At 47.5% G+C, this 22691-nt stretch overlaps 2 protein-coding genes and 1 long non-coding RNA gene across 4 annotated transcripts in view; 1 reads left to right on the top strand and 2 right to left on the bottom strand.

The window, feature by feature from the left end:
- Positions 1-6457: 6457 nt before the first annotated feature.
- LOC131499601 (protein NYNRIN-like) lies at positions 6458-9401 on the bottom strand. Of its 2 annotated transcripts, none has more exons than XM_058707694.1 (2): positions 9164-9401; positions 6458-7981 (listed from the first exon to the last, which is right to left on the bottom strand). In XM_058707694.1, the coding sequence occupies exon 2, from the start codon at positions 7731-7733 to the stop codon at positions 7056-7058; it is 678 nt and encodes a 225-aa protein (XP_058563677.1). In that variant the 5' UTR covers positions 7734-7981; positions 9164-9401; the 3' UTR covers positions 6458-7055. The 2 variants fall into 2 exon arrangements, with proteins under 2 accessions (XP_058563677.1, XP_058563676.1); XM_058707693.1 differs by lacking the exon at positions 9164-9401 and adding an exon at positions 8354-8461 and having other exon boundaries at positions 6458-7795.
- A 3489-nt stretch (positions 9402-12890) lies between these two features.
- Positions 12891-16151, bottom strand: LOC131499609 (uncharacterized). The gene is made up of 2 exons (XR_009255967.1): positions 16036-16151; positions 12891-13085 (listed from the first exon to the last, which is right to left on the bottom strand). It is a non-coding gene; the product is annotated as an uncharacterized LOC131499609 (long non-coding RNA).
- Positions 16152-16469: 318 nt separating this feature from the next.
- LOC131499604 (zinc finger protein 415-like) overlaps positions 16470-22691 on the top strand; it is a 31595-nt gene continuing 25373 nt past the window's right edge. Inside the window, exons 1-2 of the mRNA XM_058707697.1 lie at positions 16470-16861; positions 20393-20484. Coding sequence (XP_058563680.1) covers positions 20454-20484 — 31 coding nt within the window. The 5' untranslated portion in view covers positions 16470-16861; positions 20393-20453. The remainder of the gene's footprint in view (positions 16862-20392; positions 20485-22691) is intronic.

Genomic DNA, 22691 nt, shown 5'->3' with positions numbered 1-22691 from the left:
GCCGGCTTTCCCGTCCGTGTCCTGCTGGAACCCTCTTCGGAGCCCGCCGCCCGCCCCAGGCACCTAAAGCCCCCTTCCGCGAGGTGGATTTATTCCCTTGGCGCCCCACAGCCTCCCTTTCTCGGCCCCTCCGGAGAGGCCGCGTGCCCTTCCGGGTCCTGGGATTCTTCAGGTCTCCCCCCGCTTCTAGAACACCGCCCCTCTGACCACTCCTCAGGCTCCCTCTCCCCCAGTCACCTCTTCCCCCGACCCCGCGCTGGGAGAGGTGACCTGGGCCTGCCTAGTGACACCAGCGTTCTTCCATCCCAAACGCCTCGCCCCTGGAGAATGTGCTCCTTCCAGGAGGCGGGCATCTGACTCCATCCCATTCCTGGGTGAGAGGAATCAGGAGAGACAGACCCAGTGAGAGAATTCCAGAAAAATGAAAGAGAAAAGTGAGGGAGAACCACGAACAACTGGCAAAGCGGAGGACGTGTGAGGGGGTGGCAGACATCGAAAGTAAAAGAATAAACTGCGAAAGCAGCAGGGGGAGAAAAGGAGATGGAGAAAAGCGGGATCTCTAGGCAGATGAAGGGAAAGACAGAACAGTGAGAGGGGCGGGAAGTGGGAGCAGGAGCAACAAAAGGAGAGGCGCTTCAGACCGACGGTGGAGAGAGGGTACAAGAGTTGGAGCCATGGCAGACCAGCGTGGTGCTGGGACAGAAAGAAGGAACCGCGGAGGAGGAGAGACTGCAGGGAAGCAGCGTAGTGAGCTCGGGGTGCCAGAAAGCGGGGGGGGGGGGGGGGGGGGGGGGGGGCGGGCAGTGGGTGTTGTAACAGAGGTAGCCGCAACCTAATAGGGAGAGCAGAGACAGACAGGTGGGGGGCGAAGGAGGCAGAAATACTTGGGAACAATCAGGTTGGGGAGAAAGCAACAGGAGGGGAAACAGGTTGCAGAGTGGGGCAGAAGAGATGTGAGATGTGAGAGAAGGAATCCAGGAAAGGGGAGAAAGCGGGACAGGAGAGGGGAACAGAGTGAGAGACATCCAAGGGGAAACCAGACACAGTCCCCTGCCCCCGCCAAAAACAGTGAGAGTGTCAAAAAAAAAAAAAAAAAAATCACTGGTGCCCGTTAAAGATGGTAAGGCAGGGTTTATTCAGGACCAGCCTCCAGACAGGTGTAGGGACCACAGCAATCGGATTCACAGTGGAGGAGACAGATTGGGCTCAACTCTGAATACACCGTGGGCAAGTGGGAATTTAGAGGCAAGGAGGGGGTTACTGCATGGAAAATCGCCAAGAGGGAGCATCAGGGCTACGTGTGGTTCTGGCTAAACAGACCAAGTAGGATTCTTGCTGAGGACAGGCCAGGGTGATCGATCAGACATCACCTGGGGAATAGTGGGGGACAAGGAACCTGATCAGACACAGAGGGTGGGAGGTTCTGGTTAAACTCCGGGTTCTTGCCAAAGCTGGTTTTATAAGGAAGTGCACAGATGGGCCCAGGAGAAGATTCAGGGGTCTGACTCAAGTTTGGTGAAGCAAAGAGTCTTTGCCAAGAGACAGAGTGAAAGAAATGGAGAGAGATATACAGAATAAGGGAAACATCCTAGTGAAGAAAGAGGGTGTACCTGGATCCAGGTGAGTGGTAAGGTTGGATATGGATGATTAAGTTGTTATATTGACTTGTGGCTTTATAACCTAAGAAACTGAAGTTTGTTTAAATTATACAGATAATGGGGTGCCTGGTTGGCTCAGTCGGTTAAGCATCCGACCTCGGCTCAGGTCCGATCTCAGTTTGTGAGTAAGTCCCGCGTTGGGTTCTGTGCTGACAGCTTGGAGCCTGGAGCCTGCTTCGGATTCTGTGTCTCCCTCATTCTCTCTGCCCCTCCCCTACTCACAAAAAAAAATTTCTCTCTCTCTCAAAAATAAATAAACATTAAAAAATAAAAAAAAATAAATTGTACAGATAAGGATGAGGCTTATAAAAAAACAGTCTAAAAGGCTTGAGGAGGGGCGCTTGGGTGCCTCAGTTGGTTAAACGTCTGACTCTTGATTTCAGCTCAGGTCATGATCTCCAGTTTTTTGAGTTCGAGCCCCACGTCAAGCAGGATTCTAAATATAAGATAACTACATTATATTTGTAAATGTTTTATTGTATAAGATGAAGAAAAAAATTTGATGTTTACTTAACAGGAGAGGAGGAACATGCGGTTTCTAAAATTCTTTCAAGATGTTGGAGGCAGGGGGCGCCTGGGTGGCTCAGTCAGTTAAGCATCCAACTTAGCCTCAGGTCATGATCTCAAGGTTTGTGAGTTCAAGCCCCACATTGGGCTCTCTGCTGTCAGTGCACAGCCCACTTTGGATCCTGTCCCCCACTCCCCTGCCCTTCAACCCCCCCCCCCATGCATGCACGCATGTGCACACTCTGAAAAAAAAAAAAACCCAAACATTAAAAAAAACAAAAAACGAGGCACCTGGGTGAGGCAGTTGGTTAAGTGTCAGACTCTTGATTTTGGCTCAGGTCATGATCTCACGGTTCGTGGGTTCATGGATTCGAGCCCTGCATTGGCCTTTGTGCTGACAGTGCAGAGCCTGCTTGGGAGTCTCTGTCTCTCTCTCTCTCTCTCTCTCTCTCTCTCTCTCTCTCCTTCTCTGCTCCTCCCCCCACTGGTGGGTGCTCTCTCCCTCTCTCCAAAAAAATAAATCAACATTAAAAAAACTAAAAAAAAAAAAAAAGACGTAGGGTGCAAATGTTGGAAGGCACGCCCTTCCGGATCTGCCTCCCCAGGTGCCTGTCTGTCCTCCTCCCCTGCTGGTCTCCTCACCCCACTGCTGCCACGCAGGCCTCTTCCCCTCTCCTGGGGCCAGGCTTGCTCCTGCCTGAGGGCCTCCCGGGGCCTGTCCCTCTGCCTGGAACTGTGTGGCCCCTCAGAGGCGGGTGGCAAACAAGCTCCCTCCCCTGGGTCCTCGTTCTGATGCCACCTTCTCAGAGGAGCCTCTCGGACCCCCTCCCGGAGAGTCCCTTCAAATGGCCAAGGGGAGACAGGGCCTGATCTCAGTCCTAGTTAAAGTGCCTGGGGGGTTTCTGATGTGTCTCCAGCGCTGAGCACCAAGGCTGTGGTGCTCCCTGTCTGAGGCTGACATCAGCCCCTGACCCGGGGAGAGGTGAGGGGGCTCGGCTCTGCGTGGGGTGTGATCGGGGCAGGCCTGTGATCTGCAGGGGAGGGTCAGGTCCCACCCAGGTCCCCACTGATGCCGTGTGCGGGGGCTTCACCAGGGCGAGAGCCGGTTCTGAAGAAGAAGGGTGGGAAGGTCACTTGCTGGCCTCTGGAGGAGTCCACTGTCCCGGGGCACCCCCCGTGTTTTCACACGGAGAGGCCTTCCCGTGTGAGGCTGCAGGACGGGAAGGACCCAGACTGACTCAAAGTGTTAAGCTGCCTTTTCTTGACACTTAGGATTGAATTCCCAAGACTGATCCTGCCTGAGGAAGAATCCTGGAAAGGGAGGAAGAGTAAAGGAAAGGAGTCGGGAATGGCCGTCTGTCAGGTGAAGTCATATCCTGGGTTGATTTCCTGTCTCTCATTCCTGCAAGGCCCTTCTTGGACTTGCCAACCTTGTCTGAGTCTGAAGTGTCCTGCCTGGCATGGGTGCGTCCACACTCCCCCAGGCCTTACCCCGGTCCCTCTCCTCTGCACTTAGATTCCAGCTCGTCGTCACCCGGGGACCCGAGCCTGTGAGGAGGCTGCACTGGGCACATCCTGAGGGGCTTCGCAGCAGGCCAGTGGAGATGGGTGGTGTCAGTGTGGCTGGGCTGCAGGGGGTGTTTAGGGGCCGCCTCTGGACACACTGTAGGCTCTCTGTTGACCAGGATGAAAGAAGCCGTGTGTGGAAGTCCTGGATTCATGTGTAGGAAGAGTTGGAAGATTCTGGAAAAGGAGACCGATGGGGGGGAAATCTGGGCCAGTAAAGAAAGAATATTATTTTTAGTACATTGCTTTAGTTCTCCTGCCTCAGCGACCACCTTGGGCAAAGTTGCAATCCTGTCATCCATGAACAAAACACACCAGGTCTTTGACTCTCTCCCCTCCCTTCTTTTTTTCTTTCCTTCTTTTCTCTTGTATTGCTCCCTCCTCAGGCATCCTTTGCAGTGGTTAATTGCTGGAGGCCTGGCTGGCCCCTTTTCTCAGCCTTAATTTAGAGGAAATTGTCCAGTCTTGGTCATGCTATTTGGTGAAATAGTCTTGCTTAAATACATGGCTTTTTTTTCTTCTTCAAGTTTTTTGCATGATTGTTTTTTTATTTTTATTTTTTCTTTTTAATTTTTATTCATTTTTGAGAGAGAGAGACAGAGTATTAGCAGGAGAGGGGCAGAGAGAGAGAGAGACACAGAATCTGAAGCAGGCTCCAGGCTCTGAGCTGTCAGCACAGAGCCCTACACGAGGCTTGCACCAATGAACCGCGAGATCATGACCTGAGCCAAAGTCGGTCGCTTAACCAACTGAGCCACCCAGGTGCCCCTGTACTTTTCATTTCTGTGACTTCCTTATTTTATAACTGGAAGATTTTACCTCTTCATCCCCTACACCTATTTTGCCCATTGCCTACCTCCTCCCCTCTGGCAACCACCAATTTGTTGTCTGTATTTACGAGTCTATTTCTGTCTTTTTGTTTGTGCATATTATTTTGTTTTTTACATTCCACATATAAGTGGAATCATATAGTATTTGTCTTTTTCTCTCCAACTTAGTTCACTTACCATAATACCCTATATGTCTATTCACGTTGTACAAATGATGAGACTTCATTCTTTTTTATGTCTGACTAATAATTTTCCATTGAATATGTATACCACATCTTTATCTATTCCCCTATCCGTGGACACTTGGGCTGCTTCCGTATCTGGACTGTTGTAAATAATACTACAGTAAATCTAGGGTGCCTTTATGTTTTTAAATTAGTGTTTTTGTTTTCATTGGGTAAATATTCAGTAGTGGGTTTATAGGATCACACGGTATTTCTTTTTTTAATATTTTGAGGAACCTCCATACTGTTTTCCACAGTGGCTGCATTAATTTACATTCCCACCCACAGGGCACAGGATTCCTTTCTCTATGTCTTTTGACTTTTTGATAATTGCCTTCCTAACAGGTGTGATGTAATATCTCATGGTGGTTTTGATTTGCATTTCCTTGATGACTCGTGATGTTGAGCATCTTTTCATGTATCTGTTGGCCATTTGTATGTCTTTGGGAAAATGTCTATTCATGTCCTCTGTCCATTTTTTTTCAATGTTTGTTTACTTTTTGAGAAAGACAGAGACAGACAGAGCATGAGTGGGGGAGGGGTGGAGAGAGGGAGACACAGAATCCAAAGCAGGCTCCAGGCTCTGAACTGTCAGCACAGAGCCCGGAACCCGAAGTGGGGCTCGAACTCCCCAACTGTGAGACCATGACCTGAGCTGAAGTTGGATGCTTAACCGATTGGATTGAGCCACCCAGGCACCCCAGTCCTCTGTCCATTTTTTTAATCATTGTGTTTATTTTTCCTTTTGGTTTGTTTTGCTATTGAGTTTCATAAGTTCTTACATATTTTGGATATTAACACCTTGTCATCTTGAGCATTTGCAAATATTTACTCCTATTTCATAGGTTGCCTTTTAATTTTATTGACTGTTTCTTTGCTGTGCAGAAGGTTTTTAGTGTGATCTGGTCTTGTTTTTGTTTTTGACACTTTTGTTTTCAATTCTAAACAATCATTGCCAAAATCAATATTAAGGAACTTTCCCCCTTTATTTTCTTCTAGTTTTACAGTTTCGTAACTTACATTTAGTCTTTAATCCGTTTTGGGTTGATTTTTGAGTATGTTGTAAGGTAAGGGTTGTTTCATTCTTGTGCACATAGACCTCCAGTTTTCCCTACACCATTTATTGAAGAGACTATCCTTTCCCAGTTATGTGGTTGTTAAAAATTAGTTGAGTGTGGAAACAACAAGTGCTGGTGAAGATATGAAGAAAAAGGAGCCTTCTTGCACTGTTGGTAGGAATGCAAACTGGTGCGGCCACTCTGGAGAACAGTATGGAGGTTCCCCACAAAGTTAAAAATAGACTGACCCTATTACCCAGTAATCTCACTACTGGGTATTTGCCGAAAAAATACAAAAGCACTAATTCAAAAGGATACATGCACCCCTACCTAAGTTTTTAGAAGCATTATTTACAAGAGCCAGATATGGAAGCTGCTCAAATGTCCATGGACAGAAGAATGAATAAAGACAATGTGGATGTGGTATATAGATACAATGGTATTTTATATAGATACAATGGTATTTTATTCAGCCATAAAAAAGAATGAAATCTTGCCATTTGTGACAATATGGATGGCACTAAAGAGTATAATGCTAAGCGAAATACTTCAGTCAGAGAAAGGCTGTTATGCCCAGAATTCGTGATCCCCAAAGACCACCAGTGAGCCGAGTCCGATGCAAAAGCAAAGAGCCTTTATTCGAGCTAACTCGAGCTCAGTCCCCTACCTGCACCGATGCAGCGGTGAGATACCAGGGAGAGAGAGCGAGTTTCAAAAAGGACAAAGGTTTTATTGGGGCCTAGGGGCAGTTGGTCACGTAATGGCTGTGGCCTCAGCCGATTGGCTGGGGAAGGGTCGGAGTCCTGTTAGGCAGGTGACCGGGAGGTTACTCAAGGGGAGGAGGCGTGGTCAAGGTGAAGGACACAGAACAAGATGGAGTAGGCCGGCTTAGGCCCGCCCTTTCATTCCCCCCTTGTCATGTAGCTTACTGACCCAATCATGGGACTGGCTGCATTTATGGTGACAAGGGGAACAGAGTTTGGAGGTTTATGCAAAGTTCTGGGAACCAAGTGTCCCTGGGGTGGCTCTGGGAGGTCTGATTAAGTATTGTCCCCGAGCTGGTGTCTATGATCTGCCAGGTGATGTTTTGGGGAGCGTGGGGACTCCTGGCAGCATGAGCAATGACAAGCAGAGTTAACAGAGTTACCAATATCAGGTGGGTCAAATGCGCTATAGCTTGAGCTGGTTGTGTTGGTCCCAACTGACGGCCCATCACGTGACGAAGTCCTTCCGGATCGAGGAGGGGTCCGCTGGCCGAACGTGGGTGTGATGGACCCAGGTCGCAATGTCGTCTACTTTGAGAGTGGTGGGGGTTGTCAGCACCACTATGTAGGGTCCCTTCCAGCACGGCTTGAGGGTCTCTCGGTGGTGCCTCTTGACGTAGACCCAGTCTCCCGGCCTGTACTGATGAGGTGTCGGGGTCGGGCCAGCCTCATAGATGACACGGAGGCGCAGCCAAACGTCCTCGTGCGCCCTCTGGAGCCCTCTCAAGGAAAGAAAAAGTTCTTGATCTTTAAACTCAGCAAGACGTTCAGCTCGAAGGTTGGGAATAAGAGGGGGTGACCTGCCAAACATGATCTTGTAGGGAGTAAAACCCAAGGTGTAAGGAGTGTTCCTAACCCGGTAAAGGGCATATGGTAGGAGAGTCACCCAGTCCCCGCCAGTCTCCATGGTTAATTTGGTAAGGGTCTCTTTTAGGGTTCTATTCATTCTTTCTACCTGTCCTGAGCTCTGGGGCCTATAAGCACAATGTAATTTCCAGTTTGCCCCCACCGCCTTGCCTACTGCCTGCGTTACCTGTGAGATAAAAGCTGGTCCATTGTCTGATACTATCGTGGCAGGTAAACCATACCTGGGTAAGATGTCTTCTAGTAGCTTCTTAGCCACCATCTGAGCCGTTTCATGCTTGGTAGGGTATGCCTCCACCCAGCCAGAGAAGGTGTCTGTAAATACTGAAAGATATTTATAACCATACTTTCCTGGTTTAACGTCAGTGAAGTCAACCTTCCATTGGGCTCCCGGTCTGGTGCCTCTGAGCCTGGTTCCTTTTTTTTATTTGATGTGGCTCTCGCACTGGTGAGTTGGCAGGTCTTGCAGGCAGATACAACTTGCTCTATTTTGGTGTCCTGTTGGTGAATCTTGATTCCGGCATGTCAGATTAAGTCTTTTAATTTTCTGGCCCCCGTGTGAGTAGACCGATGCATGTGCTCTAATATTGAGACTCCGAGCCGGTCTGGCAGCACGAGCTCCTTGTTAGGTGTATACCACCATCCCTTTATCTCCTGGTCCGTGGGGAGTTTCTTGATCCGCTGTAACTCCTCCTGGGAGTATTTGGGCAGGTCTGGTAAAACTGGGTCTCCCAAGTCCGGTAGTTGTTAAGCCATTTTCTAGCTCCCAACGTTAGCGCCTTGGCAAGGGCGATGAGCTCTGCTTGCTGGGCTGACGTTCCGGAGGGTAGAGCCTCCGCCCATATGGTGTCCGTTTTGGTGACCACTGCTGCACCCGCATACCTGTGTCCGTCTCGCACAAAGCTGCTGTCATCAGTGAACCAAGTAGCCTCGGCATCGGGGAGGGGCCGGTCGGTCAGGTCCGTCCGGAATCCATGTACTTGTTCCAGGGTTCCCGCACAGTCATGTAGTGGAGCACCTAGGTCAGGGTCGGGCAGCAGGGTTGCAGGATTGAGGGCTGCACTGGGGTGGAACCGCACCCGTGGAGGGTTGAGTAGGAGGCTCTGGTAATGAGTCATACGTGTGTTGCTCATCCATCTATCAGGAGGCTGTTTCAGGACCCCTTCAATGGTGTGTGGGGTCGTGATCCAGATCTCCTGTCCTAGGGTCAGTTTGTCTGCGTCCTTGACTAGGAGTGCTGTCGCCGCAGTAATTCTTGGGCATGGCGGCCAGCCGGCAGCCACTGGGTCTAGTTTCTTGGACAGGTAAGCCACTGGGCAGTTCCAGGGGCCTAAGGCTTGAGTTAGAACCCCTTTTGCTATTCCCTTGTGTTCGTGTACAAAGAGGTGGAAGGGTTTCGTAATGTCTGGTAGGCCCAGGGCTGGGGCACTTAGGGAGGGCCTTTTTTAACTGATTAAAGGCAGTTTCTTCTTTTTCAGCCCATTTAAATGTTTTCTCCTCTTTGGTAGCTTCATATAGGGGCCTGGCGATCTCAGCAAAACCTGGAACCCAGAGGCGGCAGTAGCTGGCTGATCCTAAGAATTCCCTTACTTCTCTTCGGGAGGTGGGAATAGGGATCCTTAGGACAGTTTCTCTTCTGGCATCTGATAACCGCCGCTGTCCACCCTCCAGGATATATCCCAGGTAACTTACCCTCTCCCTGCATATCTGAGCCTTTTTCGCGGATGCCCGGTACCCTAAGGCCCCCAGGGTAGCCAGCAGGTCCCGGGTCCCTCGCTCACAGTCTTTGGCCTTGTCAGCAGCAATCAGGATGTCATCTACGTACTATAGGAGGGTGAGGCCAGGGTGCTCCGTTCTGTACTCACCCAGGTCCTCGTGTAGTGCCTCGTTGAAGATGGTGGGCGAATTTTTGAACCCCTGAGGCAGCCGTGTCCAGGCGAGTTGCCCGCTGTAGCCCTCCTCCGGATCATGCCACTCAAAGGCGAACATGGGTTGGCTTTAGGGTGCCAGTGGCAGACTGAAGAAGGCGTTCTTTAAATCTAGCACAGTATACCAGACCCTGGAGGGCACCAAGGAGTTCAAGAGAGTATATGGGTTGGGATCAGTTGGGTTTATGTCCGTGACCCTCTTCTTTACTTCCCAGAGGTCTTGTACTGGTCGATAGTCATTTGTGTGAGGCTTTTTGACCGGCAGTAGGGGGGTGTTCCAAGCAGACTGGCAAGGAACTAGTACCCCTAGGCTTCATAGTCTCCGGATGTGTGGCTGGATCCCCTTCCGGGCCTCCTGAGACATGGGGTATTGTTTGATCCTTACCGGACCTTCTCCTGGTTTGAGCTCTACCAGGACCAGGGTCCTGTGAGCGACTAGTCCTATGCCCCCCATCTGTGCCCAAACCGAGGGGAATTCTTGTAGCCACCTGTCTATATTATCCTCTCTCGGGAGCGCTTCCTGGTGGAGGCGGTATTCATCCTCCAGTTTCATGGTCAGGACCTGGATGGGGTGGCCCTTGCCATCGGTGACCTGAGGCCCCCCCTTGTCTGAAAGTTATCTGAGCTCCAATCTTGGTCAGTAAGTCTTGTCCTAATAGTGGGTAGGGACATTCCAGTATTATCATAAAGGAGTGGGATACCCTACCTGTCCCCAAATCTACCGTTCTTCGGGTAGTCCATGAATACTGGCTCATACCAGTTGCCCCTTGTACCCAGGACTTCTCGCTGGCTAGTTTTCCTTGTGGGGTGCGGAGGACCGAATGTTGTGCTCCGGTGTCGACAAGGAAGACAACAGGGGTCCCCTCCACTTTAAGAGTTACCCTGGGTTTGGGGAGAGGGTCCAAATCCCGACTCCCCTAATCACTTAGTTCATCTAGCTCTAAGACTTTTACTCGATCAGTCTTGCTTCCCTTCCCGCCGGCCCTTTTCGGACAATCTCGGGCCCAATGCCCTGTCTCCTTGCAGTATGCGCACTGATCTTTCTGCAGCCTCTGCTTCCCCCCCTTGGTGGTTCCTTTACCTTTTCTTGAGTCATCTGTCAGCTGCCGGAGATGGCGGTCTCGTTGCTCGGGGGAGTCAGCAGTGGTAGCTAATAGTATTCTGGCCAGGTCTCGAGTCTGCTTACTGCTGGCAGCCGCCATGGCGCGAGCCTGCTTGTCCTCAGGAGGCTCCTGGTTATTATATACCTTTTCGGCTACCACCAGTAAGTCCTGCAGACTTTTTTCTCCTAGTCTATCTATTTTCTGTAATTTTCTCCTAATGTCTATGGCCAATTGGTTTACAAAGGCCATGATAACAGCTGCCTTGCTTTCCGGAGCCTCTGGATCCATGGGGGTATAGGTACGGAATGCCTCCATGATCCGTTCTAAAAAGGCAGCCGGAGATTCATCTTTTCCCTGTTGTACATTTCCTACCTTGGCCAAGTTGGTTGGCTTTCTAGCAGCCATTCGGAGACCCCCCATTAGAGTCTGGCGGTAGACCTGGAGCCTCTCCTTACCTTCTGCCATGTTGAAATCCCACTGGGGCCGAGTTAAGGGGAAGGAGGCATCTATCTGAGCCTGGTTGGTGGTGGGATTCCTGTCTGTGCCCAGAACTAGTTTTCGGGCTTCATTGAGGATTCTTTCTCTTTCCTCAGTCGTGAACAGGACCTGCAAAAGCTGCTGGCAATCGTCCCACGTGGGCTGATAGGTAAAAAGAACAGAATCTAATAAATCAATAAGCCCTGCCGGTTTCTCGGAAAACAGGATTCTGAGCTTTCCAATTGTAGAGGTCACTAGTGGCAAAAGGCCAATAGTGATGAGGCTGATTCCCCTCCGCGTCTGGGGGTCTGGTGGCTCGCAGGGGCAGAATAGTGGAATCGGCGGTGGAGGCGGATTGCTCCCTCTGAGCCCTTTGTCTGGTAAAGGGTGGGCTTCCCACTGGAGTGTTTCCGCCTCCCGCTCCCGGAACAGCGTCTGCCTCCCCCAGAGGGGGAGGATGGTGTTCTTCCAGCATCCTGGGGGGGTTATACCTGGGGGGGGGTTATACGGGGGAGGAAAAATTAATTCAATCATAATACTTAGAGGAGTAATCTGAGTCTGTCCCATAATGTCCATCCAGTAAGTCCACAGAACAAAACAGAGAAACACAAAAACAGACAGAGGGCCCCTAGAAAGTCTTCCAACTCCATGGAAGCAAAACTGAAAGCTAGCTTAGACCTTTGAGGGGATTCCATGTCCCTCCAAAACTGATGAGGGGATTCCACGTCCCGCCAGAACCAAAAGCTAGACGACAGCCTCACGCCGACCAGCGGGAGCGACCCGCCTCGTCTCAGACCTTTGAGGGGATTCCACGTCCCTCCAAAAGGGAGGATTGGAACGTCTTCCGAAACTCCTGGCCCATGGTCCTCCAGTGCGTCCACGTAGACCGCGTCGGGCACTACCAGAATTTCAGAAATGAGCTCACACAGAAAAGACGGAACGAACAGACACTAACCATGGCCAGTCAGGCTCTCCGTGTTGGGGGTCCCTCGGGGGTCTTGGGGATCCCGGGCTGAGCCCCCAAATGTTATCCCCAGAATTCATGATCCCCAAAGACCACTAGGGAGCCGAGTCTGATGCAAAAGCAAAGAACCTTTATTCGAGCTAGCTTGAGCTCAATCCCCTACCTGCACCAATCCCCTACCTGCACCGACGCAGCGGTGAGATACCGGGGAGAGAGAGCGAGTTTCAAAAGGACAAAGGTTTTATTAGGGCCTAGGGGCAGTTGGTGAGGTAATGGCTGTGGCCTCAGCCGATTGTCTGGGGAAGGGTCGGAGTCCAGTTATGCAGGTCGCTGTGTGTGTTTTGATCGGGAAGTTTGAACAGGTGAGCGGGAGGTTACTCAAGGGGAGGAGGCGTGGTCAAGGTGAAGGACACAGAACAAGATGGAGTTGGCCGGCATAGGCCCGCCCTTTGAGGCAAGTACTAAGGGTTTCACTCATATGTGGAACTTAATAAGCAAAACAAACGAGCAAAGGGGAAAAAAGACGATCCAAGAAACAGACTCTTAACTATTGAGAACAAAGATCAAAATTGAAACATCAGGATTTATATTGGAGAGCGATCTTGCAAAGGTAGTTTGTGATAAGGCTTTGTTTCAAACATCCATGCTTTTGGTGTCAGAGAATCATAGTGGAGAGGAACCATACATCTGTACTGAACCTGGAAAAGACCTTGGAGCAAAGGTGGGTTCTCAGGATTGACAACGAATTCATACTTCCAGTGTAATGGAACATGTTAATTTTCTTAATTGTCACAACAGACTCGACATCAGAATATTTTTACAAAGAATAAGTCTTTCTTCAAGATTAATCTGAGATATCCCATACTGCAGAATAAATAGAAGTCAAAATATGTTAAAACTCACGGCATGATAGATAGCAAAAGAACAAATATGTGGAGATGGTCAAATAATTTTATGAGGTATTTTATTCAATTTTTTGAGGTTTCTTTAGAAGGTTGCTCCATTATCTAGGAGTTTCAACCTGACATTTGGATTCTGGTGATAGGCTTTTCTTACTGGCCTTTTGTGATGGTCTCTGGGACAGAATTCCAAAGATGGAAGGTCCTACTTCATTAGCTGAGGTTCATTCATATTTTTGTTCCCTGAAAGAACAAGGATACTTCCTTTTAAAAATAAATATTATCTTGGGGCACCTGGGTGACCCAGTCCATTAAGTGTCCAACTTCAACTTAGGTCATGATCTCATAGTTGGTGAGGTCAGGCCCCACATCCGAGCCTGGAACCTGCTTCGGATTCTGTGTCTCCCTCTGTCTCTCTCTGCCCCTCCCTTGCTTGTGCTCTTTCTCTCTCAAATAAACATTTTAAAACAAATAAATAAAATTAAATATTTTCTGAATTAGGGAGGATGTGGGGTGGCAGAGAATACTGTAAAACGATGCTGTTAAGCCCTTGGGTTTATTGTGTTCAGGGAGCCTATCTCCAGACAGACTCTATGTGGTTTATAGGAAAGGAATGCCTTACCAAATGACCATGAAATAAAGCAGGTCAAGACACTGGGAGATTGGGATTTATATGGGAAGATAGGAATAGGTTACTAGGGACTGATTATGTGGCAGAAATAATACAGGAGACATGGTGGCTACATTGTCCTTTGGATGTTAATAGCTGTTTTATTTCAAGAATTAGTGAAGGGGCGCCTAGGTGGCTCAGTTGGTTGAGTATCTGACTTCAGCTCAGGTCATGATCTCATGGCTTGTGAGTTCGAGCCCTGAGTCGGGCTCTGTGCTGACAGCTCAGAGCCTGGAGCCTGCTTCGGATTCTGTGTTTCCCTTTCTTTCTGCCCTTCCCCTGCTCATGCTGTCTTTCTCCTTCAGAAATAAATAAACATTAAAAAATTAATGAAAATGAATCTTATTTTTGACAATTGAATAGAGAACAGTTATCAGGAAAGCTTAATCGAAAGGACCAGTATAATTCATGCAGGTGTATGATTCACACTTAACTGATGGTATAACTTTTTTTTTTTTAAGGTCATTTATTTGTTTTGAGAGAGACAGAGACAGCGCAAGCAGGGAAGGGGCAGAGAGAGGGAGAGAGAGAGAATCCCAAGTAGGCTCTGCACCATCAGTGCAGAGCCTGATGCAGGGCTTGAACTCACAAGCTGTGAAACCATGACCAGAGCTGAAACCAAGAGTCAGATACTCAACCAACTGAGACACCCAGGTGACCCTGCTGTATAACTTTTCTACTTTTTTTTTCTTCCAGATTTAATGAAGTATAATTATCAAATAAAATTGTATGATATTTAAATGTACATTGTGATGATTTGATATATGTGTAGATTTTAAAGGGATTTTCCCCATGTAGTTGTCACATCTATTACTTTACATATTGTGTGTGTGTGTGTGTGTGTGTGTGTGTGTGTGTGTGTGAACATTTAAGTTCTCTAAGATTTCAGGTATATAATAGAATGTAGTTGCCATGTCCTACATGAATTCCTTAGTCTTTATTAGTTTTAGAACTGAAAGCTTGTACCCTTTTATCAACCTCTCCGTGTTTCCTGCACCCCCCAGTCCTGGCAACCACTTTTCTAGTCAGTGTTTCTATGAAGTTGATTTAATTAAATAATGGGTTTCTCTCTCTCTCTGTCTTTTTAAGTTTATTTATTTATTAAGTAATCTCTGCACCCAACCTGGGGCTTGAACTCACAACCCCTGAGATCAAGAGTTGCATGCTCTAAGGACTGAGCCAGCCTGGTGCCCCTTATTGATTTCTTTATAAGTCAATGCATTTGAAGGAAGGAGCAGTCATATCTTTCACTTTTGGCAGGCAAAAACCCTGTCCAGCTAGGTCCTCAAACTAATGGGGTTGCTTCTGGGATTATGTGCCAGTGGGCCTGAAGCCAGGTCACATAGCTCGTACCTCATCCTGTGTTATGGAGGGGCACTGTGTCACTGCATCTTTTAAAAATGGGATAAAAAGAATAAAATAAAAATAAAAATGGGATGATAGATCTTTTATTCACATGTGTGCTATGTCAAGACATTCTGCTCAATTTTACCTGAAAGTATTTTAAATATGCTCATTTCCCTATCTAAACGTATTTTGATTGACTGTCAGTTTGACGTGGTTGAAATCTTCCATATGCAGGGTGAGAGAAAACACATCTGTAGTAGATGTTAACAGATACTTCCAGAAAAATTATTCAGGGTAGAAGTTTGTTGGATGTTTGATAACCTAGTTTTACTTTCCTTAGGGTTCATATTAAAGAGCATACACTTCCCTCCTGGGTGCCTTTAGAAATATTGCAAAATTGATTATTCTTTAAGTGAAAATTGCTAAGACTACATATGTTACAAGCTTTGTAAACATTTAGAAAGCAAAGAGCTAAAATATACAATTTGTAAATAAAAAACCTTGTACTTTGAGAAGGTATGTGTAGTGATTTTGAAATTATATTTAGATACTGATTTAAGTATATTATGATGTAAAGTTAAACTCAGGTATTTGAAGGTAAGTCATCTCAAGCGTGTAACAGAATAAACTGTTATAACAAACATAAATGACAACAAGGCAATTTATAACATTTTTTAAAAAGTTAGTGTTCTTCCTAAAGCAGTGGTTGGCAACCCAAATTATGTATCCTTTCGCCCTCCACACCTCTTTCCTCTGGTCTCGTCCCTATGCAAGTCTTCGGAACTGAGCATAGCGTTGAGTTTGTTGGGTGTCCGTATGGAATTGCCCTTTCTCTCCAGGGAGTTTTGAATTTTACCTTCTAGTTTGTAAGCCCGACACAAACAGCTCCAGCTGTGTAATTAAACTACTTAAATTGATCCCAACTACAGGAAATGTTCCTGCACCCACCACGTCCCCACAGACCACCAGGATCCCAGTTCCCTGGCCCCCAAATTGCTTCAGCTTCACGGGCTTTTACCTTAAAACTGTTAGAGACCGTGAAATAAGCAGGAAGCAAGGCTGCTCCTGGAGATATTTCAAGAATCATTTTTACACCTGGCAGAGACGCCTTGGGAGCGAGGGGAGGGACACCCTCCATATGCCTGCCGCCTCGCCGTACCTGCCCCCTCGCCGTACCTGCCCCCTTGTGGTCTAGCCTCCTTCCACGCTCCACCCCCTGACGGGCTCGCCAAAGCCCCGACCCCTCCCCATCTTCGTCCCGCCCCTGCGGAGGCCTCACGTCCCTTCGGCCCCGCCCCTCGCCGGCTCCGTCCTGTCCCCATCGCGGTACCTGCTGAGGCGTCACCTCTTCACGCCCCGCCCCCTGACGGCCACGCCCCGCTTAGGCCCCGCCCACACACGGCCCCTTCGTCCTTTTATTGCACGCGCGCGCAGGTTCCTGTAGACCCGGAAGCGGATAGCGCGGAGCAAAAGTTTCGCTGTTGAGTGTGAGTTTCCGTCTTTCTAGTTTAAACCTGCTCTTTGCCGTCCCCTCTCCTCCAAAGCCGGGGTCTGGGTATCGCTACGGGTCTTAAAATCCCCGCATTCGCCACCGCACCCCAAGTAAATTCAGACGTCACATTGGGAGGCCGGGGGCGCGTCCCTTTCTGTTTAAAATCGCAGCTAAACTGGCCCCTGCCCCCGGCGTTTCCGCGTTCGGGCCACGCAGACACCGGCTCTCCGGTCCGTGTCCTGCTGGAATTCTCTTCGGAGCCCGCCGCCCGCCTCACGTCGTGAAAAGCCCCCTTCCACCAGGTGGATTCGCGCCCCGGCCCAGCCTCGCACTGTCGACCCTGCCTGGCAGTCCCTGCAGCCTCTCGGGAGAGGCCGCATCCTCCTCCGGGCCACGATTCTGGAGAGCCCACCCTTCTGGGGCACTCTCCCCGCCCCCTCTCCTCGCGTCGGCTTCTGTTCCCCAGAACCCCCTCTCCCTGGTCACCTCTTCCCCTGACTCCGCGCTGGGGTGGGTGACTCGGCCTGCCTAGTGACACCCAGTGTATTTCGCCCCAAATTCCTCCCCACTTGAAAACGTGCTTCTTCCAGGAGGCGGTTGTCTTATTTCATCCCACGCCTACTGAATGTGTGATGGAGGGAGATTGGTAGAAAGAAAGCCACTGAAAGAAAACCTAGAGGCAAGGTAGAGGATGGGTGAGGGACTTTGCAAAGAGACAGAATAAGCCGCGGAAGTAGCAGGGGGAAAAAGGAGAAGTTTGAGGAAAGCCCGGTCTCCAGGGAGATGAAGGAGAGCAAAATGGAAGGGCCCTTGTTCAGCGTAGGAGTGGAGGCAACAATGGTGAGGCACGTCAGATGGAGGAGAGGACTAAAGAGTTAAAGTCTTGGCCAACAGAGGAAGGTGTAGTTGAGACAGAGGAAAGAGGTGACAAGAGAGCGGAGGAAGAAACCAGAATGGAAGTATAGCTACCTGGGGGTGGGGACCAAAGGAGTATAACAGAGAAAGAAGAGCGGAATATAACGGAGAGCAGGGAAAGAGCGCAGGTGGGACAAGAAAGAGGCTGAAATGCATGGAGACTGGGGACAATCGGAAGGACTGGGGAGAAATAAAAGGAGGGGAAACACGTGCACAATGGGACAGAATAGGTGTGAGGGAAGGAATCCAGAGGACAGAAAGAGGATAACGGGCTGAGCAGAAACCCAGGGGGAAAACAGAAAAAAAAGAGAAACACAGAAGAAGATAGAATAAGAGGAAAGTACATCTTACTGAAAAGAGAGGGTGGGCTTGAATCCAGATGGGTCTGCGTTAATTGGATATAGATGATTAAGTTGTGAAATACTGATTTGGGGCTTTACCATCTAATACATTTAAAGTTTGTTTAAATCATGTGGATGAGGATGAGAATTTCAAAACACCTGCCCGTAAGGCTTGTGCGTTTTATATTTATTTGCATCGCAAGATAATTTCCATTTGCAAACCCTTTTCAGCCAGTGGGCGGTATCTTAGTCATTTGTGGATCACCCTCTCCCCTTTGCCTGGTTTGGGGAAGGGGAGAAATGCTGGTCACTCCATGGTGCCTTTTTATTTATTTATATATACTTTTTAATGTTTTCTTTTTCTTTATTTGGGGGGAGAGAGAGAGAGAGAGTATGTGTGTGTGCGCGCGCGCGCACGCATGGGGGAGAAGCCTAGAGGGGGAGAGAGAGTCCCAAGCAGGCTCTGTGCTGTTAGTGCGGAACCCAACTCTGGGCTCTATCTCACTTACTGTGAGATCGCGACCTGAGCTAAACTCGAGTCGACTGCTTAAGGGACGATTAGGGACACCTGGGTGGTTCAGTTGGTCAGCTTCGGACTTCAGCTTAGGTCATGATCCCAGGGTCCTTGAATTCTAGCCCCGAGCAGGGCCTTCCGTTCTGCTCTTGGTGAGGAGCCTGCCTTGAATCCTCTATCTCCCTCTCGCCCCTCCCCCACTCTTACACACTCTTGTGCGCATGCTCTCTCTCAAAAATAAACATCTAAAAAAAACTCTTTAAAAAAGAGTCACATGCTTAACCGGCTGAGCCGCCCAGGTGCCCCTACATGGTGCCTTTTTAAAAGGAGTGTTAAATTTACTCTTTTTGTTTTTGTTTTTGTAATGGATTTACTTCCCCCTCCCTACTTCTCTTACATTTAATTCAGTATTCTTTTTGTAGCTTGAGGTAAATCTTAGTTCAGATTCCACTTTTCTATAAATAATAATTTTTTAAAGCTTATTTATTTTGAGAGAGAGGAAAAGAGAGAATCCCAAGCAGGCCCTGCATCACCAGCACAGAGCCTAAGGCAGGGCTCCAGCTAGCTCACGGTGAGATCATGACCTGAGTCAGAAACTCAACCATCTGAGCCACCCAGGTGCTCCTTATATAAATAATTATTAACTTCTGAAATAAGTTTTTGTGGCCTCCTGTACACTCAAGTCATGTTATTCTTTTCTCAGTATGATATATATATTTTAAGTTTTTATTTTAATCGCCCAATGTGATATATTAATTTTGTTTTCACTTTGATCCCAGAATTACTTAGATTTTTTAAAAAATTTACATCCAAATTTAGTTAGCATATAGTGAAACAATGGAGTAGATTCCTTAATGCCCCTTACCCATTTAGCCCATCTTCTCTCCCACAATCCCTCCAGTAACCCTCTGTTCTCCATACTTAAGAGTCTCTTATGTTTTGTCCCCCTCCATGTTTTTATATTATTTTTGTTTCCCTTCCCTATGTTCATCTGTTTTGTCTCTTAAAGTCCTCCTATGAGTGAAGTCATATGATTTTTGTCTTTCTCTCACTGATTTCACTTAGCATAATACCCTCCAGTTCCATCCACGTAGTTGCAAATGGCAAGATTTCATTCTTTTTGATTGCCGACTAATACTCCATTGTATATATATACCACATCTTCTATATATCCATTCATCCATTGATGGACATTTGGGCTCTTTCCATACTTTGGCTATTGTTGATAGTGCTGCTATAAACATGGGGGTGCATGTGTCCCTTCGAAACAGCACACCTGTATCCCTTGGATAAATGCCTAGTAGTGCAATTGCTGGGTTGTAGGGTAGTTCTATTTTAGTTTTTTGAGGAACCCCCATACTGTTTTCCAGAGTGGCTGCACCAGCTTGCATTCCCAAGAATTATTTAGATTTTTTTTTTAAAAATTACAAATTATTTGCCTTTTAAATCGGTTTCTGGTTTAGATTGAGGCGTGCGTGTTTTCTCCTATCTTATATATTAGAAAAGTTCTTCAGCAATTGGTACATACTTTTAGGTTGTTTCAGTGCGTACTTAGTAAGGATACTGATGGTCTTGTAGCCTTTGAAACCTAGTTTAACAGTTGCCTAATGCTCCAATTTCTTGTTATGTGACCCCTTAAAACAGTGGGCTGTGAGCTACTAAGTCTCTGTGCCCCTCAATTCCATTTTGTCTGCTCTCTGCAAACTGAAGGATGGCTGGGTTGACTTGGAACCTTTCCCCAAAGAGTCCATCTATTTACAATGAAGAAATTTGCTCATGAACAAAACAAAAAACCCTCAACAAAACTGAAATTAAACAAAAATTTGCTCAGAGCTAATTTCTGTAGCTGACCGTCTTTCAGTGTGATCTGCACTAATGGTTATGTTTTTGCAATTATGTATTTTTATTTTATTTTATTTTTAATTTTTTTTTCAACGTTTTTTTTAAATTTATTTTTGGGACAGAGAGAGACAGAGCATGAATGGGGGAGGGGCAGAGAGAGAGGGAGACACAGAATCGGAAACAGGCTCCAGGCTCCGAGCCATCAGCCCAGAGCCTGACACGGGGCTCGAACTCACGGACCGCGAGATCGTGACCTGGCTGAAGTCGGACGCTTAACCGACTGCGCCACCCAGGCGCCCCAGCAATTATGTATTTTTAAATATTTTACTCTCCCACGTGGTGAGGACTTCCCTGTGTGTGTGTGTGTGTGTGTGGCACAGAATGGAGTATGGCCATTCTAAGCTTTAAAGAGAATTTTCAACTTTTAAGGTGGACTTCTAAGAAAGAACCACATTTCCTGAGGAAAAGGCCCAGAAGAGGAGGAAGAAAAATGAGAGGAGACAGGAATGGCGTTTTCTCAGGTAGTCATATTCTTGGTCGATGATCCATTTCTCCTTCCTGTTGGCCTTGTGGATCTCTAGAGTACTCTTGACACGTGCCCGTCCACACTCCCCCAGGCCTTCCCCCAGTCCCCCTCCTCTCCATTTAGATTCCAGCTCATGGTAACCCAGTGACACGGAGCCTGTGAGTAGGCTTGGCCACATGCTGATGGGCTCACGCTCAGGCAGCCGTTGTTTAGGGGCCACATCTGGATGCACTGTTAGCCGTCTGTAAGCCGGGGTAAAAGAAGCTGCATGTGGAATCCTGTATTAATGTCCACACGTACCTGGAAACTTCTAGAAAAACAGACCAATAGCGAGCAATCTGCCCACTTTTACACTACATTTGAAGCTGAACAAGTGTGGGTCACTGCCTTTAAGATATTAATGATGGGAATGGAATGGAAAGAGTTTTATTCATCATGAGTTTTAAAATATGAAATCAACCTTTCTGAATTTGGATGGCTTTTATTTCTTTTCCTTGATCATTTCTCTGGCTAGGATTTCCGGTACTCTGTTGAACGGAAATGCTGAGAGTGTGGACCCTTGCTGCCGCCTTTTTTTTTTTTTTTTTTTTTTTTTGATAAAAAAATTTGTTTTAATTTATTCATTTTTGAGAGACAGACCGTGAGTGGGGGAGGGGCAGAGAGCGAGGGAAACACAGAATCTGAAGCAGGCTCCAGGCTCTGAGCTGTCGGCACAGAGCTTGATATGGCGCTCGAACTCATGGACTGTAAGATCATGACCTGAGCCAAAGTCGGACGCTCAACCGACTGAGCCCCCCAGGCGCCCCTGCCTTCTTTATCTTAGAGGAAAAGCTTTCAGTCTCTCACCATTGGGTAGGCTGGTTGTGTGCTTTTTGTATATGACTTTGATTGTGTTGGGGGTAGTCTGTTATTCCTAGTTTGTTGGATGTCTTCATCCTGAAAGCTAGTTGAATTTTGTGAAAGCCTTTTTCTGCATTGAGATGACCAAGTGTTTTTTTTCCCTTCATTCTGTTAGTACATTCTACTAATGTATTGTCATTGATTTTTTGAATGTTGAATCTTCCATACTTTGTTTTAAAATTTTTTTAAGTTTATTTATTTTCAGAGAGTGAAATCACCAGGATGGAAGAGGCAGAGAGAGAGGGAGAGAGAGAGAATCCCAAGCAGGCTCTGCACTGTCAGCACAGAGCCTGATGCGGGGCTTGAACTGAGGAACCATGAGATCATGACCTGAGCTAAAGTCTGATGCTTAACCAACTGAGCCACCCGGGTGCCCCTCTTTGTGGAGATTTTTGATCACTGCTCGTATGTCCTCTCCAGGTATAATTCTGTTCACATTTGTTATTTCTTCCTGATCATAGGTCTTGGTAGGTTGTATGTTTTCATGAATTGACCCTTACCTTCGAGGTTATGCATTGTTGGCATGGAGTTGTTCATAGTACCCTCATAGAGTCCTTTTTAAAACTTTCCATGACATGAGTTGCAATGTTCACTAGTCTAGCTAAGGGCTTGTCAATTTTTTAATCTTTTCAAAACATCTCTTGGTTTGTTGATTTTTTTTAATATTGTTTTTTTTTTTAATCCTCTATTTCATTTACCTCTGCTGTAATCTTATTTACTTCCTTCTGCTAAACTGGGTTTAGTTTGTTCTTTTCCTGCCTCCTTGAGGTGTAAAATTAGATTTATGATTTGAGATCTTTCCTCTTGTTTAACGTAAATATTCACCATTGCAGTCCCTCCTCTGAGTGTCCCTACATTTCAGTATGTTGTTTTTTCATTTTCATCCGGACACTTTGCAGATTCTCTTGCGGTTTCTTCTTTGACCCATTGCTTGATTAAGAATGAGCTGTTTGGGGGCACCTGGTGGCTCTGTCATTAAGCATCTGACTTCAGCTCAGGTCATGGTCTCATGGTTTGTGAGTTCACATCCCACATCAAGTAAGCATGAGCCCCACTTTGCTCTCTCCCCCTGCCTCTCTCTCCCTCTCTCCCTCTCTCCCTCTCTCTCTCTCTCTCTCTCTCCCTCCCTCCCTCCCTCCCTTCCTCCCTCCCTCCCTCTCTCTCTCTCCCCCTCCTTTCCTCCCTCTCTCTCTTTCCCCCTCCTTTCCTCCCTCTCTCTCTCTCTCCCTCCCTCTCTCTCTCTCTGCCCCTTGCTTACTTGCTCCCTTTCTCTCTCTCTCTCAAAAAAACCCAAAAAACAAA

This window comes from Neofelis nebulosa, chromosome 17 (assembly GCF_028018385.1).
Source record: "Neofelis nebulosa isolate mNeoNeb1 chromosome 17, mNeoNeb1.pri, whole genome shotgun sequence".
In the NCBI taxonomy this organism is placed as follows: Eukaryota; Metazoa; Chordata; class Mammalia; order Carnivora; family Felidae; genus Neofelis; species Neofelis nebulosa.
This window is presented reverse-complemented; position numbering and strand designations above follow the sequence as displayed.

Bases quoted from the DNA above. Each gene is read 5' to 3' on its own strand.
- LOC131499601 (XM_058707693.1), bottom strand. From the start codon at position 8,408: ATGCCGAGGCTACTTGGTTCACTGATGACAGCAGCTTTGTGCGAGACG. The intron at 7,796-8,353 runs GTATGCGGGTGC...AATATCTTTCAG, and splicing joins TTTGTGCGAGACGGACACAG to TATTTACAGACACCTTCTCT.